This window comes from Dipodomys ordii, unplaced genomic scaffold (assembly GCF_000151885.1).
Source record: "Dipodomys ordii isolate 6190 unplaced genomic scaffold, Dord_2.0 Scaffold90, whole genome shotgun sequence".
Classification (NCBI taxonomy): domain Eukaryota; kingdom Metazoa; phylum Chordata; class Mammalia; order Rodentia; family Heteromyidae; genus Dipodomys; species Dipodomys ordii.
In genome coordinates this window covers 1,923,757-1,939,566 of record NW_012267306.1, presented here as the reverse complement: position 1 = coordinate 1,939,566, position 15,810 = coordinate 1,923,757, and the positions used below count along the sequence as shown (strand labels likewise).

At 33.8% G+C, this 15,810-nt stretch overlaps 1 protein-coding gene across 1 annotated transcript in view; it reads left to right on the top strand.

Moving 5' to 3' along the window:
• The window catches only part of Akap9 (A kinase (PRKA) anchor protein 9), a 200,131-nt gene that overhangs the window by 65,993 nt on the left and 118,328 nt on the right, over positions 1-15,810 (top strand). Inside the window, exons 18-21 of the mRNA XM_013026004.1 lie at positions 4,733-4,965; positions 10,510-10,672; positions 11,375-11,587; positions 13,904-14,136. Of these exons, the coding sequence (XP_012881458.1) occupies positions 4,733-4,965; positions 10,510-10,672; positions 11,375-11,587; positions 13,904-14,136 (842 nt within the window). The remainder of the gene's footprint in view (positions 1-4,732; positions 4,966-10,509; positions 10,673-11,374; positions 11,588-13,903; positions 14,137-15,810) is intronic.

The following is a 15,810-nucleotide window of genomic DNA, read 5'->3' as shown; positions in this document are numbered from 1 at the left end:
TGACTTCAAACCAACAATCCTCAGGTCTCAGTCTCCAGAGTATCTAGGATTATAGACATGAGCCACCAGCACCCGGCCCTCTACCTTTTATTTTATTTTTATTTTGTTTTTTGCTGAAAGTGAGACTCTAACCACTTCAGCCATAGCTTTTGGTGATTCATTGGAGGTAAGAGTCTTATCGGTTTCCCACCCAGGCTGTCTTTAGATCATCAGATCTCAGCCTCCTGAGTAGCTAGAATTATAGTCATGTGTGCCTGGCTCTCTACCTTCTTTTAAAAACAATTTTTAGCTGATGTCATTTTTTGTATTTTGATACATGTATATGAAGTTCTTCCATCATATACAACCCTCTTCACACTCCCCTCCTACCCTTCATACTGGTTTGTACCCAAAAGAGCCCCCATTCCCCATTTTACACTCATGATAATCATTTATTTTTATGTCTAAATTCCATATATACAAGACCATATGATATTTCTATTTTTTGTCTAGTTTCTATAATAATTTAACATGGTAATTTCTGGTTTTAAACCATTTTTCTAGCAAACACCATAATTTCACTTTTTGTGGCTGAATAATAATCCCATTTTGTATATATATCATATTTTCTTTATTTATTGATTGGTGGACTCTTAGGTTGATTCCACAGAGTGGCTGTTGTTGACTAGTGTGTTGACTTCATCCCTCCTCTGTGTGTGTGTGTGTGTGTGTGTGTGTGTGTGTGAGTGACATTGTGGTTTAAACTTAGGGCCCTTTTCTTTCTAGGCAGGTGCTCTACCACTTGATCCTTAACCCTAAACAATGTTTATTGAATTTATAGAAACATTTGTTATACAATTTCTATGTAGTTTCTGCTTTATAACAGTTCATAGTCTAGTGAAGGAAGCACTAAGATTTCTACTCAAGGGAAGGTAAATCTATAGTACTTAATAATTTACTTTAAATCATTCACTGAAGCTAATCACTTAAATCTTTTAAAATGCTGATTATTGTTAACTAATTCTGAAAGAATAATATTATGACCTAAGAGAAATTAGCCCCAGAAAAGAAATATAGTGTTGAGAATATTATGACAGATAATTTTGCTGGTATTAGTATCATTGGTTATATGCCGTTTCCATTTAACTCAATTTTTTAAAATGTCTTTTATATTAAACAGTATTTCTTCACAGTAAAGTTAGTATGATCACCAATATTATTGGGGGACACTTAATCTGATCTATTTTACATCTTGAAAGATATTTTGAAGTGCTAGACTTCATTGTTTAAAACATTCAGTTTTGGGCTGGGAAGGTGGCTCAGTGGTAGAGTGCTTGCCTCCCATGCATGAGGCCCTCCCTGGGTTCTTTTCTCAGCACCACATAAACAGAAAAAGCCAGAAGTGGCGCTGTGGCTCAAGTGGTAGAGCACTCGCCTTGAGCTGAAAAGCTGAGGGATAGCTCCCTGGCCCAGAGTTCAGGCTGCATGACCAGCAAGAAAGAAAGAGAGGGAGGGGGGGAGGGAAGGAAAGGAAAGTTATAATCTAAACATACCCTTGGAAAGATTTATTTTATGCCTCTATAACATAACAGGAAATGCTAGGTTTTATTTATTTATTTGTTTATTTATTTATTTTATTTTTGGGTCCGGTCTTGGGGCCTGAACCCTGGGCCTGGGAGCTGTCCCTCAGTTCTTCAGCTCAAGGCTAGCGCTGTACCACTTGAGCCACAGCACCACTTCCAGCTTTTTTCTTTTTGCTTATGGGGTGCTGAGGGATTGAACCCAGGGCCTCATGCATGCAAGGCAAGCGCTCTGCCACTGAGCCACCTTCCCAGCCCTGAAATGCTAGGTTTTAATCTGATTAATAACTCATTTGCTTTTGAGCTTTTACATATGACTGTTCTAAGCAAAACTTGTGATCTGTTTTCAGCCTTCAGGTTTGAACTTGTTTAGAATTTAAACATGTATGGACTTGTTAACACTTGAAAAAATAATTGGTTTGCTTATGTTTGTTTCTGAAGAACAAATGAGCTCATGAATTGAAAGGAAATTTTGAGCCACTATGAAATCACCTCAACTTGAGCAAATAATAGACCAGTTCACAAAAATTAAGTTTCTCAGTTGTATTGAAAGAAAATTACCTACATTGTAATAGTTTAGGGATAGAATGTTCTTCTCTCTTATAGGAGGGTAGGGACTAAAGTTTGTTTACTTCATCCTTTTGGAACAGTGTAATATTGTGGAAAATACTGACTTAACAATAACAAGGCATTGCTTGGTTTTGGCTGTCTGTTTCTTTGGGCAAATCTCTTCCATTTCCCAGATCTTCATTACAGTTTTTCTGTCTGTTATTCTTATCTGTCAGACTACATGCTGATGATTTCCAATTAGTGCCATAGACATCATCATAGAGCCATTGAGGCAGGAAAAGATCTTACATTACCCACTCTAACCTAAAGAGCTTATTGCTATCTATTAGAGAATGAATGATATAATTCATAAAACATGTGATTAAAAGACTACAACTGCTGTTTTTTGCTTTGTTACCAATATAAGTCTAAGTGGTTCATCAATATGAAAAGATTCTGTTCACTAAACTGGAGTTCAAGATATTTCTACTAGCATGTTGTGATATTATTCTGCTTATTTGTATTAATTACTCTTGAATTTTTTTCATCAAGACTAGTATGAGCTTGATTTGATTCAGAATATTTCCAAGAGTTTATATCTTCAAAATATTTCTTGTTTTGATTTTTGTTGTTTCATTTTATAGTGCAGGCAGTTGTATCTAGGGTCTTCTGTATGCTAGACATTGCACTGTTTAAGCTAGTTGGAATTTTTATCTTTTCCAAGTACTTTAGTGCACATTATTCATTAACTGTTCCAAAAAACTAACATTTTGTAATCTGCTTTATTGTCCTCTCCATGTTGTGCTTGGGATTTGCTCTCAGGATACATTAGTATCTTTAGTCTTTTCCTTATCATTGATTGCTGCTCTATACCACAAAAAAGGCTGCAATATTTATACTATTTAAAAAAAGGGGGGGATTGTTCTTAGCTTTACCCTCCTCCAAGATAAAATTCAATACATTTAGTGAAAAAAATAGACTAGCTCCTGCCTACATTCACCAACTTACAGTACCAAAACTGTTCTCTCAGAGGATAACACTGACTTCCCAGTTATTGAACCTATAACATCTTTTCAGTCCTTGCCTTAATAATGTCATTGGTTCTTTTTGTCTCCTTTATATTTCTGGTATTTTTGTGCAGATTCTTTTGTTGTGGTATCTACAAGTTCCAACTTTGTTTTCTTTTTTTCTCTAAATGTTACTTCTAAAACAAATGTCATTTCCAGTCTTTCCAATCTTACCTTTCTACAGATAACTTCTAGGTCTCCAGACCCAAATTTACAACAGTTTACATACATCCTATAAACACTTCAGATTAATAATTTTTTCATGCCTACTGTGAATACTTTCTCCTAACTTTTTTTCTTTTTTCTTTTTGTCGGTCATGGGGCTTGAACTCTGGGCCTTGGCGCTGTCACTCAGCTTTTCAGCTCAGTGCAAGCGCTCTCCCACTTGAGCCACAGTGACACTTGTGGTTTTCTTATGGTTAATTGGAGATATAAGAGTCTCACGGACTTTCCTGCCCGAGCTGGCTTTGAACTGTGATCCTCAGGTCTTAGCCTCCTGAGTAGCTAGGATTACAGGTGTGAACCACTGGTGCCCAGCTTCTCCTGATTTTTTTTTTAAGCATTTCTTTTCTTTTCTTTTTTCTTTTTTTTTTTTTTGTCATTTGTGGGCCTGAACTCTGGGCCTGGGCGCTGTCCCTCACCTCTTCAGCTCAAAGCTAGTGCTCTACCACTTGAGCCACAGCGCCACTTCCGGCTTTTTCTATTTATGTGTTGCTGAGGAATCAAACCCAGGCCCTCATGCATGCAAGGCCAGCACTCTACCGCTGATCCACCTTCCCTGCCCTAAGCATTTCTTTTAATGGCTTCAGTCTTGTAAGAATCATTTAAGCTGGAAACCTAGACTCATCTTTTACTTTTCTTCTCACCTTGTCCTATACATTCAGTCTTTTCCAACATGTGTCTTTTCCCAGTTGCCACCAATCCTGCCATCTTATTTCATGTTCACCTCACTTCTCATCTGGGTAATTGAAGTAGTCTTTTAACAAGTTCTCTCTCCTACATTGTTGTTAATGACACAAATAAGTCATGCAACCTAGTGTTTTTTCACGTGATTATATGTTTATTTCTTGTGAAAGGAAATAAAATATACTTTCTTTGAGGATAAGAACCAGATCTTGTTAACTACATATTCTTGTTACTTAGCAAACTGTACCTCCTTGACTTTTGGTAAATATCTACTAAAAGTTACCTTGAAAGTTTTTGTCAGGCTGAGCATATAGCTCAATGATTAGAGTGTATACTTAGCAAATTGAAGACCTCAGTTTGATTCCCAGCACCAAAAAAGGAAGAAATTTTATCAAAGAAAAATTCCATATAACACAAATACTAGACTTATTGCATATCTACACAGGATATACAAAAAGGATAATAATCTAATGTTTCTTTTATATACTTGGCAATTTGATAATATTACATTATGCATTTTCATGTTATCTGTTTCATTGCAATGCTGTTATTAAAAGACCTTGTAATTTCAATGATTTCAGGCTTCTGACTTATAATTAATGACATAACACAAAACACCTAACATATGCCTTTAGCATACTATTATTCTAGTTACAGATGAATCCATGCCTTCTTATTCTGAAAATGACATGCCAAGAAATGACAGCAGCATGTGGTCAAAAATAACTGAGGAAGGAACAGAGTTGTCACAGCGGCTTGTGAGGAGTGGTTATACTGGAACTGAAATAGACCCTGAAAATGAAGAACTTATGCTGAATATTAGCTCTCGACTGCAAGCAGCTGTTGAAAAACTCCTAGAAGCCATAAGTGAAACCAGTAGTCAGGTAACCTCTTAATCTTCCTAATATCTACTGAGCTTGAAGCAGATTTTTTTCAAGTTGGAAAATAACTAAATGTTTCTCTCTGCTGTCCCACAGAAATTTGGTTAGATTTTCCTTTAGTAATTGGTTGTTTTTGTGACAACCAACACTGGTGTCAGAAATCTTCTTTTTAGTTCATAAGGGATAATCTAATAGTAAAATTTATTTCTCTTTTAATATTCATATTGTTACTTTTCATATTATTCATATTATTTTTATCAAAAAATTTTCAAAGCTGAGCACTGGTGGATTGTGCTTGTAATCCTAGATATTCAGAGCCTGAGATCTGAGGATATCACTTGGAAGCCAGCCTGGGAAGAGTTAGATAATAATAATAATAAAGGCAGGTTCATCTTCATAGCTTAGTAGGGGACATAAGAAACCACGACAGCATTTTTCTGAATTTTAAGAGGTAGCTTCCCTCTCCAGCCACAAGCTAACTCCCTGAATACTGGGCCTTCTGGAAAAAAAAAAAAAAAAAATTTAAAAAATCTCACTTTTTGTTTTTTGGGTTTTTGGTTTTTTCTGCGAGTACTGAAACTTGAACTCAGGACCTGGGTGCTTCCCCTGAGCTTATTTGCTTAAGCTGGTGCTCTACCACTTGAACCATATCTCCACTTCCAGCTTTTTGCTAGTTAATTGGAGATAAGAATCTCACAGACTTTCCTGCCAGAGCTGGCTTCAAACCTTGGATCTCAGGCTCCTGAATAGCTGGATCACAGGCATGAATCACCATCACCAGGCTAAAATCTCACTTTGTTTCTGCCTAATTATTTGTGTCCCACAAAGAGGTTGAATAATAGCTGGAACAACTTTATGTAGTGAGAGTGTCTACTAAGAGATTTTTCTTATTACCTGCATGCTTTAGTATGGGTTTTTCTACTTACATAAGGTCTTAGTGGGTTTGTGATGTTTAGTTACTAGACAGAAAAACATGTGCCATTTCTTTTTTAAAGCAACTCTCATTATTGAGAAACTTTTAGTATTAAAAACTCTCTTTAAAAATTCACTATTTTCTTCACTATTATTCACAGGCTTATTCACTATTATACAAGTTTCTGGATCACCAGTAGTTAGCCATTATATAGAGCTTGAACTTTTACATTTCAATTGGAATTCACAAGCTACCAAGTATTATATACTGAACAGCTTTAAAAAGGATTATTTTTCCTTAGCACACACTCTGTAAACAACTCTGAAAATAGGTGACAACTGGACTATCTATATTTAGTCTCAGTAGCTGCTCAAATGTATTGTTTCTAAGTAAATGTCAAAAAAGTGTTCTAATTCATAGAACTCATCATGATATTTGATATACTTCAGTAACTGATTAGTGCTCCAATAACTAATATTTATTTTTAAATTTCTAGTGAGATGGAAAAACACTAGCTTATCTTAGAAACATCATAAACTTATCTAAATAAGTCTTTTTCAAAGACCTGACGTGGAACTTGGATCCTGTTAGGCAGGCTTTTTTTTTTTTTTGTGGGCGTTTTAATTCACATTCCACCTGTCATTGTACCTATATAGGTAAAGACATTAAACCACACCCTCTGTGCTGACCTTTCTCTCCAGGGACACTGAGTAGAATCTTTTAGCTCAGGGAAGAAACTATTTGAATACCTCTGTTAGGAAGAGCTTCTGAATAGAGTGAAGCCCTGAATAGAGTGAAGCCGCAACCAGGAAAATAATGTTGCAACTACATTTTTCAAGACTGCTACTATGGAGATTTAAAACTTGACCTTCCCTGCCAGGAAACTTGGAAGGCTTTCTTATTACAAGATGCACTGGAAACTGCGAGCAGTTTTTCTGCCCAGCTAATTTGATAATTATATTTTCATTTGTCAAGGACTTATTCTAGTTAGAACCAGTTTGGGTTTTTTGTGTGCTTTTATTTTTATTGTTTTTGTTTTGTTTTTTGAGGTGAGGTTGCCTGATGAACTTTTTTTAGGTTTGTAAATTTTTATCTAGATTTTTCAGTCCTTTTATTGTTTATTTGTATGAATTTTATGTTTATTTGATAATGCTAAAATGAAATTTTTACAATGGTATGGAAAATCTTGATAAACTGAAAAGAACTTTTTAACATGGTAGAAAATTGAAAAAGTAAATGGAGAAGTGTGGCAGCTTCATCTTCTAGAATGGATTCTTACAGGACCTATTTAGCAACTGTTAATCTCAATGCCTCTTGCTTGGAAGAACAAGATGAAGACATTTATGAGGTTGAATCTCGAGTACCTTTACCATATCCTTTTCCTCTTTGTGAACATTTGGATGAAAATAACTCAGTAATTATTAATACTTCTATTTTTCATTTTATTCACAAAAGAAATGGGCACATATTAAAGCTTATTTCTAAAATTTCATTGCCCACCCCTCCTTATTCAGTAAGTATTTTAAAAAGTAGTTTGGTTTAAGAACTAAATATAATGAGAAATGAAAAATTATCCTTATTAAGTACAATCATGTTTTGTTATTAGTTGGTGTGTTACTGCTCATTGATTCTAGATACATTGAAGGACTAAATTTTTTAATTCCAGAAAGCAGAATGCGATATTACACTTCTTCAATTGCAAGAAAGCTATTTTAAAAGATCTTACTTGTCCTTGAGATTCTTGGATTTGTATGTGTATAATGCTGATCCTAAATAAAATGGAATGAATATATTTGATAGAATAGCATTGTAATACATAAACAGCAAAGTAAATTGTCAGCCATTTGGGAAATATTGATAATCATGCAGCATATTAGCTGTGCTTCTAGACAAAATAAATTCAGATTCTAAATTTTCTCTGCACACTAAGAAGCTTAACTTTTCTGTTTCTAATATGCCTACTAATCTTGTAGAAAAATGCCCTTTTCTGCTTTTAATTGGAAATGTCTTTTATAAACATTGCTATGGGTGTGTTTAGCATAATGATCCCTACATATTCAGTATTTCAGGCTCATTTGATACTTAAATCTGCTGTAAATGATTCACTAAAAGCTTACAGCCCTTTTTATTACTTTCTAGCTAATATTTAACAAGTCAGATGGATTTTTAGAATAGTTATAAGGCTAGAATACCTACTGCTTTACCCATACTTTATATCTGTAATAAAGTTGTCTTAAAACATCAGATACTGAATTTGAAACATATATACTTGCAACTATTTCAGTTACTAGGGCTAAATTGTACACTGGTTGGGAGAGATTTTTAAGTATGAAGTATTGAGGTAAGACTTAGCTCAATAAACTGTAAGCCCCATCTGTCATCATAAAATTTGTTTGCTGGATTTACTTTACTTGATTGCATCAACATTTTTGTTTCATTTTTGTAAAACTAATGTTATTGCTTGTGTTTTTATTCTATTTAAATGAATGAGAAGCTAGTTGAGATCTTGTAAAATAGAACATAAAAGCCAAGACTTAGTTTACTTTTCTAAAGCAAGCATTTATTTTGTTACAAATAATTTATAGTAAATTAAAAAAGAAAAATTTAATTGTTTTAGTTATGGCTTTGAACTCTTAGAGATTTCATGTGTTAATAAGTAACGATTATAATAATATAATAGACTAATGATAATGTAATATATAATAATATAATAGGGAAAAGTACATATGAATATTTAAAAGTAATTTATATATTTTAAAATACTGATTGTGACTAAACAGATTTATAAGTTACATATAAATTAGTTCATGCTTTCTGGTCATGTTCATTTGATTTATAAGTTCATGTGTTTTGATTACCTACAACTAAAGAAAAAGGAGTATTTGCCAGTGAACAGTTAATAACATTTAAACTGAGTTTGGTGATTCAAGCCTGTAATCCTGGCTACTGAGACTTTGGTCTCAACCAATGGTTTGGTATGGTGGTATGCTCCTAATCCTAAACTACTAGGGAAACACAATGGTTAAGTGCAGTGGTATGCACCTGTCATCCCAGCTACATAGGGAAACACAAAGAGGAGGATCTTAGGAAGATCAAAATCTGGACTGCCCATAAGTCAAGATCTTATCTTGGAAATAACCAACCCACAAAGGGAATGGCTGAGTTGCTTAAATGGTAGAATGCCTGACTAGCAAGTGTGAGGCCTAATTTCAAATCCTAGTACAGTCATTTGTAATTTCAACTTCTTTTGTGTGTGCAGTCTTGGGGCTTGAGCTCAGGGCCTAAGTACTATCCCTCTGCTTTTCTACTCAAGGCTAGCACCATATCACTTGAACCTCAGCTCCACTTTGGGCTTTTGGGGGAGTTAATTAGAGATAAGAGACACAAATTTTCCTGCCTATGCTAGCTTCAAATTGCAATCCTCAAGATTCTAGCCTCTTGAGTAGCTAGGATTATAGGCATGAGCTAACAGTGCCCACCTTGTAATTTACATTTTATGCTTAATTTCCCATGAGTCTTATATGTTTACTCATTTTAAAATATAAGTTATAAATGGTATTTGAAACATCCTATTAAAATAATGATTGCATACTAGATATTTTTAGAAATTGATTTCACATGACCATAGAAAACTTAAGTAACACTACAATCCATGTTCTTTGGAAAATAACACTTTAGATATGAAGATTGGAAGTCTTTTAAGAATACAATATTATTTGGCCTCTTAAAGAATACAATATTAAATATATCATTACTTGACTTATGATAATGAGTAACTCCTCTCTACAACCTAAATATTAATAACAATTTTTTAAAAAAATTAGAATGAAATGTTAAGTATATCATAATTTTATAATGCATTACTAACTCATAGGTTAGAAACTACTACATAATAAGCTTAAAATATAGTAATGTATCTTTCAGATGCATAAAAACTTTAATTTTTCCCAACAGAGTTTTTTTTTGTAGAACAAATAAGCAAATAGTGATATTAACAAACCATGTAACCACAGTGGAGACAGTGCTTTTTTGTTATTTCATATACCTGACTCAATCTCTAGTGATCCATTTACCTCCTGAGTGAAAGCTGTGGTCTCAAATCTATACTGACATTTTTGAAAATGTTTAGGAATGTCGCCAGTGTATGCCAATGGTGGTACTTTAATTAGGCTGTATTTTCAATATCTTTGTGTTGTAAGAGTTTTGAAAATCATTTATACTGGTTTGTTGTTTGATACCACTAGATTAATCTGTATCATTAGTCTGCCATATAGCATATACTATAAGAGTATAGTCAGTATATATTAGTTAAAAAAGAAAGTTTATCATAGATCAAATATACAAAATTCTTTAGCAAATACAATAAAAGTCTTGCTTTAGTTTTTTTGTTTTCATTTATATGATAGAATATTTATTCATTGATTTAAGGTGGTTTATTTCTAAAAGAAGCACATTTCCCTCCCCTTTTGGAAATGGTACTAGAAATTGAACTCAGGGCTCCATGCTTGCTAGGCAGCTGCTTTACGACTTGAGTCCAGGACCCATGACCACCACCACCAACAACAAAAAACCCCACAATACTAGTTTTCCTAACAATTTATTTTCCTTTATATATTCTTTCCCTCTTTGTATAGCTTGAACATGCAAAAGTTACACAAACAGAGTTGATGCGTGAGTCATTTAGACAGAAACAGGAAGCAACAGAATCCCTTAAGTGCCAAGAAGAACTGCGAGAACGCCTTCATGAGGAGTCCAGGGCTAGAGAACAGCTGGCTGTGGAGCTCAGTAGGGCCGAGGGTAAGCACCTTACCATTGGCAATTGGGAGGAAAGAAATTCCAATATTAAAATACAGATTTTGATATATAGCCAGTTTTGGGAAACTACTAGTCTACTGTGATTTATAGTCACCATTTAAAAGTAGTTGCCATTTGTCTTTAGAGTTCTTTATGCAATATTTAAATTTATAACTAAGAAAATGTACTTAACTATAAACATAATTTGTAGAATCGGAAAATATTAAAAATGTTAGAAAATACAGAAATAGGTGGTGGTGAGTTCTTACTGTAATTCCACCAGCGTAAGACAATTCTTAGAATTTAAAGAAGAGCAAACTAGGTCTAAAAGATACTGTTGTATTATAAGGTCTTTATTAAGTGTGTAAGCTTCTGAAGCCTCTGATGCTGTTGTAGGTGTTAAACTTATAGTAGTACTTAAATTATCAACCTCCTCTAGCATATTTGAAATGTGATTCAGTTCACAAACACCTCATTTATATAAAGCTTTCCACAAGCTTATCTACTTCAGTCTATTAAATAAAATGAGTCACATGAACAAAATGTGATACTTTAATGTAGCAAAGTACTGGAAAGTTTAGAAATTCTTCATATTTGTATATTTATCTCATACAGAGATAAACAAGCAAAAGAGTGTTGAACATACCATAATAAAGTTTAAGAGTTTGTACTGTCAGCAAATTCCCTGTTGATTCTGTTTTACAGGTGTCATTGATGGCTATGCAGATGAAAAAACTCTTTTTGAAAGGCAAATTCAGGAAAAAGCTGATATTATAGATCGCCTTGAGCAGGAATTGCTATGTGCAAGTAATAGATTGCAAGAATTGGAAATAGATCAACAGCACATTCAAGAAGAAAGAGAGTTACTATCTAGACAGAAGGAGGCTATGAAAGCAGATGCAGGCCCCGTTGAACAGCGTATGTATTTTCAGACTTCATATGTATTTTCAGACTTTGTATGATAGTTTTCTTTTTATTCATGTTTATCAAATATTCAAGGTGACCTTTTTATCTCTTTCAGTGCCATTATTAATATATTTTATAAGATCAGTTATAAGCAGAACATGTTGAAAAGGTCTGTTGCTGTTAAAACAAGCTAGCATCTAGTTTAATTATAACAGGAGTTCAAGCTGGGAACTGGTGGGTCATGCATGTAGTGTTAGCTACTAAGATCTAAGGACCACAGTTCAAAGACAAACCAGACAGAAAAGTCCATGAGACTCTTCTTTTCTAACCAGCAAATACCCAGAAGTAGAGGTGTGACTCATCTTGAACAGAAAAAAAAAAAAAAAACTGAATGAGAATATGAGCTTCTGAGTTCATGCTCCATTACCTGTACATACAAACAAATGAGTTCAATATTTAAATATTTAAATTTACAGTAACCTTTAGTTTTCCTTAAATGAAAAATGAGGTAACATCTTAAAGCTTGTTTAATGGCAAATATCAGTCTTTGAAACAACGGAACATTAAATTCCATTTTCATGATCTCTTTAATATTGAGCAAATACTTGAAATTATAGATGTATATTTTCTCTAGTTTCATTTGTCAATTTAGAATGCAGCATACATTTTTATCATATAGTAAAGCTTTTTTCTGATGCTCAAATTAGTTTAAAACATTTAGGGCTAGAATTTTTAATGTGGGAAAGAATATGTCACACAGAAAATATACAGGAACTATTGGTCCTTCTCAAAGTATTAGCAATAATAACGGGTATCTTAAACATTTTTTCAAAGTATGTGTGCACATTCATTAACTTATTATAGAAAATAGAAGGCATAATTCTATTTCTGTTGTGTTTTGTTTTGTTTTGTTTCTGTTCTCATAGGATCCATAAATGCTGCAGTTGATGCAGCACCTGGAACAGGTGTGTGTGTGTGTGTATACAATTGCATGGACTTCTTTTTGGTAGTAGACTTAACTCAAATTTTGGTGGCCCTTGATTTTTCAACCAACTAACATGTTCCTAATTTTTCAGTCTTGTTGCTGTTTCATGCTTACAGTTTTCTATTTAACAACACAACTTAGTGATGTAAGAGTGCACACTTTTATTTGAAATTAACAAATGAGAATCATAGTAACCATCATCTTATTATGCCTGTTTTTTTTCAGAGAGCTTAAAAATATTTAGATTTTTTTCCAAGAAAATGTTTTTTAGAAAAAGAACCAAAAAACATTTTGTCTTGCCAGCCAATAGATTAATCTCTTCCAGTCTATTGTTTCAGAATGCTCCTTCTAAATCAGGAGGTTTATAAGATGATGGTAGGAAAAGGATCAATAACATTTAATAAAAGTTACTTTCTGATTGATTTACTGTTATATTAATATTTAATACCAGGATTGCTTTAAAGGAAAGACATTTTCTATAGATTCCCAGTCCTGAGTATAATGTTGGCATATCAGTATAAAAACTATATGTCCTTTCCATTTTCTCCAGTAGTGAATAGTTTTACTTTGGCTGTGTACTCTTTATCATTGTAGTAATAATAGTCAACACTTCCATAGTATTTACCATACACCAGTCACTGATCTTGACAAGCTTTACCTTATTGAATGCCAAATCTAAGAGATAATGATGGTATCCCTATTTCACATATGAGGAAACTGAAGATCTTTACATTGAATGTCGCACAGGAACAAATGGCAGAATTAGGGTTTGAACTCATAGTCTACTCATGTGACTATGCAAAAGCAACTCAGGAGTATGAATCTAATCAGGAGGAAGACTAACAGGAAATTCTGATTGTAGTCTTGGTTGTTTTTTTTTTTAATTTTTTTTTTGTAACTCTTACTTGCCTTGGTTAACGACTTTACAGAATTTGACTTTTGTGTGTATTATATATGCATATAAAGTAAACTTTTGGGGTTTGGAATGAATGAATTTGCCTGTGATAAAGAAAATGGTGAGTTTTTTCTGTTTGAATTTAGTTGAGTTTTCTTCTTTTCCTAATAGTGGAAATAGATTACTTTGTTATTTACTATGTTGTATTCACAAGAAGTTATTTTTTGTGATAAGGTAAGTTTCCTTTTGTTATTGTATAATGTTATTACTGTTAACTTGGGTATATAGGAATAAAAGACAATAGTTTTATAAGAGAATAAAACACTTTCTATATATATTTAAAATTCTAAATCGTATTTCATTTAGGCAAAATTTAAACATAGTTATGGATGATTTCATTACAACATTAATTATAACTTAACTAAATATATGTTCCCTTTTTAAACAGAATTACTACAGGAGACAGAAAAACTAATGAAGGAGAAGCTAGAAGTACAATGTCAAGCTGAAAAAGTATGTGATGACCTTCAAAAACAAGTGAAAGCTTTAGAAATAGATGTTGAGGAACAAGTCAGTAGGTTTATAGAACTGGAGCAAGAAAAAAATGCTGAACTAATGGATTTAAGACAACAAAGTCAAGCACTGGAGAAGCAGTTAGAAAAAATGAGGAAATTTTTAGATGTAAGTATTCACAATTTCAGTATTGATTTTTCAATACAGTGCTACTGGGTTCTATGGTAGGCTGTATATGAGACATTCTGAAGACTCTTAAATTAACTATTTTCACTTATATATTCTACCAGTTTATCAAAAATACTATTATTAAAATTTGACCTATTTTGAGGGGGAATTGGGGCTTGAAATTGGCCCTCTCCCTTTCATTCTGCTTTCTTGCTCATGGTTAACTCCCTATCCTTTGAGCCATACCTCCAACCAGCATTTGCTGGTTGATAGGGGACTGAATTTCTCAGTTCTCTGCCCAGGCACTCCTTCAGATCTCAACCTTCTGACTTTCTAGGATTATAAGCATGAGCTATCAAAAATGTTAACAATTTTTAGTTTGTGGTAATTAGAATTAAAAGTAGTACAAGATATGGGCATCATGGTTACATCTGTAATCCTAGTCATTGGGAGGCTGAAGCAGGAGGATCATGAATTCCAGGCCAGCTTGGGTTAGATAGGTCCCTGTCTATAAATAAATGCATACAAACATACATATGTACAACTGTAATAAAGTGTCAGTACAATTAGAGCTAGGACTGGAGTTAATAGTGTAGTGGTAGAGCCCATGCTTATTATTATTAGCCCCTGAATTTAATCTGTAGACCAGGAAAGAAGGAAAGAAGGTAGGGAGAGGACCTAGAAAAGAAGGAAAGAAGGTAGGAAGAGGACCTAAAATGTTAAAAAGTAGAACATTTAACTTGTGTATAAGTTTAACCAGTTAGCTTATCTAACTTGGGAATTAACCTTAGACTAGTATTTCATTTAACAAAGAGCAAATTCAGGGAAGATTTCCCACAGTTCATTGGCTACCACTGCTTCCCTTCAAAAGGACTAGAGCTCTTATCATGTTGCCTTTGCTCTGTCCCCACAAAAAATGATTTTTCTTCATTAGGATTTTATAAGCTGATGTTTTCTTCATATAGTGACCTATCAGTCTTGCACATTTTACAATTTTAGGTATAAAACAGATAGCATTAAAGAAATTGATTTACCAATTTGTGTAGTGATTTTTTAATGACTAACAGTGGAATGCTTCTTTTGTATAAAAAAGTAAGTTCATTTTAAGGAGAATTACTTTATTTCAGTCTTCATTTAATTTTATCTGAGCACTGGAGCTTATGCCTATAATCCTAGCTACTCAGAAGGCTGAGATGTGAAGATTGTAGTTGAAAATGAGCCTGCGCAGACAACTCCAGCCCAAAATTAGAAGTGGAGGGTAAAGCTCAAGTGGTAGAACAGAAAGGTCAAGCAAGAGTGAGAGTTTCTGAGTTCAGTAACAATGCCAGCTAGAAAGAAAACAAAGAAGAAGAAAAAAAAAACTGTACTTTAGAGACTTGAAGTATGGCTCAAGTGGAAAAGTGCTTACCTCGCTATCACCCTGAGCACAAACCCCAGTATCCCCCAAAAAAGAAAAAGTATTTTAAAATGTTTACTATTTTACTGAAGAGACTAGACTGGATGTGTAGTAACTGATGCCTTTAATCCTAGCTAAGATTGGGAGAAATGTGGTTCAAAGGCCAGCCTGTGCAAAAAGTTTGTGAGACCTTCCTCTCAACTAATTACTAGGCATGATACATCTGTCATCCTGGGTCAACCAGGGGGTAGAGGACTGAGGAGTGCTCATAAGGCTCC